Genomic DNA, 4,437 nt, shown 5'->3' on the forward strand with positions numbered 1-4,437 from the left:
TGGAAGTGTGGAGCTACCAGGTTTAATTCTTCCCTATATTATTAGAGTGTCAGACTCTGAGATTTCTTTCATGCTGTTGTGATCCCAGAATATTTCTCATTTCCATATTTAGATAGTCAAACGCAGTTCTTCTTGATATGTATTCCTGTAAACCTTGTAAAACATAGGTTTACAATTTCTCTTGTTATAGGCAATAATTCTAACTTTAAATTGCAATTCCATTGCTAGGAAATACTGTAGTGTAGTGCAAAAAAAGTTTGTTTGCTCTGATGGCTACAACTGTTATAGTAGCTGGAGTAGTACAGTTTCTGGATCCTACTCCAATAAGTTTATTTCTTGAGCTTACTCCTACTCCAGTTACGTAAAAAAGCAGAAACAGGAGGAAAATTGTGGCTGTTGTTAAGCATGTAGGGCTTAACAGCTCTGAAAAGGCAGAAGTTCTCAACACTTTCTCCATCTCTGTCTTTACCACAACTATTGAACTCCAGGCCCTGGGAACAAAAATTCAGGTTGATGCAAACACAGACCTAACATCAGCTCATATACCAACATATACCCTATAGTTCAATATATTCATAGAACATATACCAACTACTTCAATAGTTGGTATACGAACTATAAAAGGAACTTGACCCTTATAAACTGATGGTCCCAAACCATATCCACCCAAGGGTGTTAAGAAAGCTGGATGACATTGTGAGGCCTGTCTCCATAATCTCTGCGTATTTGTGGAGAGGCGTATGTTCCAGGAGAATTGACGAAGGCAAATATCACCCCAACAAAGCCTCAGAGAAGGATCCAGGAAACTATAGGCCTATCAGTCTTAATTCAATCTCCATGAAGGTAATGAAGCAAATCCTCGTGGGGCTATCACAAGTCAAATGAAGCACGTTAGGAAAAGCCAGCATGGATTCACCAGGGGCAAATTGTGTTTGACAAACCTGATCACCTTCTACAATAAAGTAACCTGCTCAGCTGGTGGGGATAAGCAGTGGATATCATCCACCTGGATTTTCCCAAGGCTTTTGATACAGTTTCCCACACCCTCCTCCTAGAGAAACTGAAGAGTTATGGTCTAGACAAATGGTCTGTGTGGTAGGTGGGGAGCTGGTTTACTGGCAGCACACAATGCTCATTTTCCAGCTGGTGACCTGTCACTAGTGGGGTCACCCAGGGCTTTTTAATATCTTCATAAATGATCTGGAAAATGCGATCAAGTGCACTCTGACCAGGTTTGACAACGATACCAAACTGAGTGGAGAAGTCGACACTTTGGAAGAGAGTCTCCCTGGAGAATAACTGGCATAGGTTGTAAGACTGGGCTAACAAGAACCTTATGAAGTTCAACAAGGACAAATGTAAGGTCTTGCACCTGGGTAAACCTAATCCAAGAGTACAGCACAGGCTGGGATTTACTTGGCTGGGGAACAGTTCTGTGGAAAGGAACTCCTACATAGGAGTGAAGAGTGTGCTGTGGCAGTAAAGCAAGCCAACAGGATGCTGGGGAACATCAGAAAAGTCATCACCAGCAGAGGTAAAGATGTCATTTTCGCATTCTACTCACCTCTTGTAAGGCTACACCTGGAATATTGTGTTCAGTTTTGGTCCTTGCTATACCAAAATTATGTGGACAGGCTGGAGAGAGTCTAGAGGAGGGCCACAGAGATGGTCCAAGGACTGGAAAGCCATGTGAGGAAAGGCTGGGAGAATTGAATTTGTTCAGCCTAGAGAAAGGAAGGATCAGGGAAGACCTTATCCCTATGCTCCAGTATTTAATGGGTGTCTACAAAGAAGATAGAGACTCCCTTTTTACAGGGAGTAAGTAAGAGGGTTAATGGGTACAAGTTACTCCTGGTGAGATTCAGGTTGGACACATGAAGAAAATTTCTACAATGAGAAAAAACAGCCATGGGAATAATCTCCCCAGGGAAGTGATGGATTCCCCAACGTTGGGCACTTTTAAGATTTGGCTGGACAGGGTGCTGGGACTTCTAGTCTAGATTGTGTGTTTGCCATGAAAATTGAACCAGATGATGCATGATTTCCCTTCTAACATGGTATTCTATGATACTATGAAAATTAGTTGCTTAAAACAGCCAATACTTAGGTAACTGCAAAATTGAACTGTCACAACCAAAAGCACTGTTTCTGCTGTGTATGCAAGGGAATCTACAGTCTTTATTCTCTAGACATTGACATGGTTACAAAGACTAACTAGAGAAAAGACAAAGGGTACACATTTTGTGCAGCCCTCAAGTCACTTTGCTTCCTCACGAGAGCCTCACTCTTCCTCTCCTATCTTCTTGCTGTGAAACTCCCGGCTTTTCACTCGGAGCTTGTTGACCTGGGACTCTGCAATGTCAGCCCGCTCCTCAGCTTCCTCCAGCTCGTGCTGGATCTTGCGGAACTTGGAGAGGTTGACATTGGACAGCTCCTCCTGTGCGGGGAAACGGAGTTGGTGGTGAGGAGCCCTGGCAGACCCACCAGACAGAAGTGCCATACAACCTCCTCCTCCTGAATAAGTGGGGTCACTTATTCAGGACCCCACTGTGACAAGCTTCACCAGCACTGTGTCACACTTGAGGAGCAATTTTATCACTTGGTCAAGTCATTTGTGTACTTACTGTCCCATTTGTTTACCTGGATGTAAAGACCCCAAAACCTTAGAATGTTGATGACTTGGATTTTCTAAATATCTGGTATTCATCTCCTCAGCACGTGTGACACTCACAGAAAGCAATGCTTGACTATTATCCGAGCAATACTTACAGCCTCTTCAGCTTGTCTCTTGTAGGATTTCACTTTCATTTGCAACTTGTCCACCAGATCCTGGAGCCTGAGAATATTCTTCCGGTCTTCCTCAGACTAAAAGAGTTGGAAAACAGAAAAGAAAATGAATTATTAGTTTCTCCACACCACAGAACAATATTTAGCCCTGGGTTGCACTGGAAACGATTTGGTTTTCTGGGATGAGGGTATGTAAGCCCAAGAACACCTCCTGCCTTACCTGGTAGGTCAGCTCCTTTACCCTCCTCTCATACTTGCGCACACCCTTCACGGCTTCAGCGCTGCGCTTCTGCTCAGCATCAACCTCCCCTTCCAGCTCCCGCACCTGCAGTCACAAGCCCATCTTTGGAGCTTCCTGGTATCTCTCCAAGGCACATGCTCACTCTTGCACGAATACCAGCCCTACGCACTCTGGCCTCCAGCTTCTGGATTTGCTTCTTGCCTCCCTTCAGTGCCAACTGCTCAGCCTCATCCAGACGGAGCTGCAGGTCCTTCACCGTCTGGTCCAGGTTCTTCTTCATCCTCTCCAGGTGGGCGCTGGTGTCCTGCTCCTTCTTCAGCTCTTCTGCCATCATGGCTGCCTGATAAGAGCAAAGGGTCAAAGCCATTTTGGGGCTGGAGACATTCTGGAGGAGAATACATCCACCATCAGCAGTGAAAGGAGCCCCTGACTCACATCTGTGACGGCCTTCTTGGCCTTCTCTTCAGCATTGCGGGCTTCCTGGATGGTATCCTCCATCTCACCCTGGATTTGGGCAATATCTGTTTCCAGCTTCTTCTTGGTGTTGATCAAGCTGGTGTTCTGTTGAGCAACAACAAATATTGTCCCATTAGTTCCAGAACCAAACACTGGGTTTAGTATTTGACTGTGTAAATTTAAAGTTATCATTTATGTATCTAATGTTAACATTATGCTTCAAATGATGCATCTTGTGAGGTATTACACTGCTAGAGAGCTGAGAGTTCTTGAAATTTTAAGAAACATTTCTGACTCCTGGAAGTACAATCCTACTCATTTAGCGATAACCCAATTCTTTGTACAAGAGTTCTGGTTCTGGTTAAGCAGCTTTCTGTTACAAGAGGTGATTTAAGGATACACACAGATGAAAAATCTGGAAAGGGAAACAAAAAAATTTGAGATTTTGAATTGCATTAATCAACCTGAGTGTGGAGCAGCTGCACACGTTCAGTGGCATCCAGAAGCTCCTGCTCAGCCACTTTCCTTGACCGCTCTGTCTGCTCCAGGGCTGCCCGTAGCTCCTCAATTTCAGCCTGCAACAGGTTTGCTCTGCGCTCCACCATGGCCACCTGCTCCTTCAGGTCCTCCTGTGTCCTCAGAGCATCGTCCAAGTGTATCTGAGTATCCTGGACAGAAAAATAAGAAAGATTGTGAGGTGGCTTTTTCTCCTTATTTTCCTTTTTCCTGTTTTCACATCATTGTAGATCTGATAGAATTGCACAGTAGGGAAATATTTAGCTGATTCATAAGCCAGTGAGCACCTGTCTGGATGTGCTGTACCTTGAGCACTCCCTGCGTATTTCTCAGGTTCTTCTGTGCCTCGGCAGCCAAGCGGTTGGCATGGCTGAGCTGGATCTCCATTTCATTCAGGTCTCCCTCCATCTTCTTCTTCAGCCGCAGGGCTTCATTCC

The 4,437-nt window shown here is 44.8% G+C and overlaps 1 protein-coding gene across 1 annotated transcript in view; it reads right to left on the minus strand.

The window, feature by feature from the left end:
- Positions 1–2,158: 2,158 nt before the first annotated feature.
- LOC104404474 (myosin heavy chain, skeletal muscle-like) overlaps positions 2,159–4,437 on the minus strand; it is a gene marked incomplete at its 5' end in the record, with an annotated part of 3,165 nt that continues 886 nt past the window's right edge. The window contains 7 exons of the mRNA XM_010012909.1: positions 2,159–2,437; positions 2,770–2,865; positions 3,008–3,112; positions 3,198–3,368; positions 3,464–3,589; positions 3,949–4,152; positions 4,307–4,437. Coding sequence (XP_010011211.1) covers positions 2,282–2,437; positions 2,770–2,865; positions 3,008–3,112; positions 3,198–3,368; positions 3,464–3,589; positions 3,949–4,152; positions 4,307–4,437 — 989 coding nt within the window. The remainder of the gene's footprint in view (positions 2,438–2,769; positions 2,866–3,007; positions 3,113–3,197; positions 3,369–3,463; positions 3,590–3,948; positions 4,153–4,306) is intronic.

Source organism: Nestor notabilis, unplaced genomic scaffold (genome assembly GCF_000696875.1).
Source record: "Nestor notabilis isolate BGI_N333 unplaced genomic scaffold, ASM69687v1 scaffold9484, whole genome shotgun sequence".
Taxonomy (NCBI): domain Eukaryota; kingdom Metazoa; phylum Chordata; class Aves; order Psittaciformes; family Psittacidae; genus Nestor; species Nestor notabilis.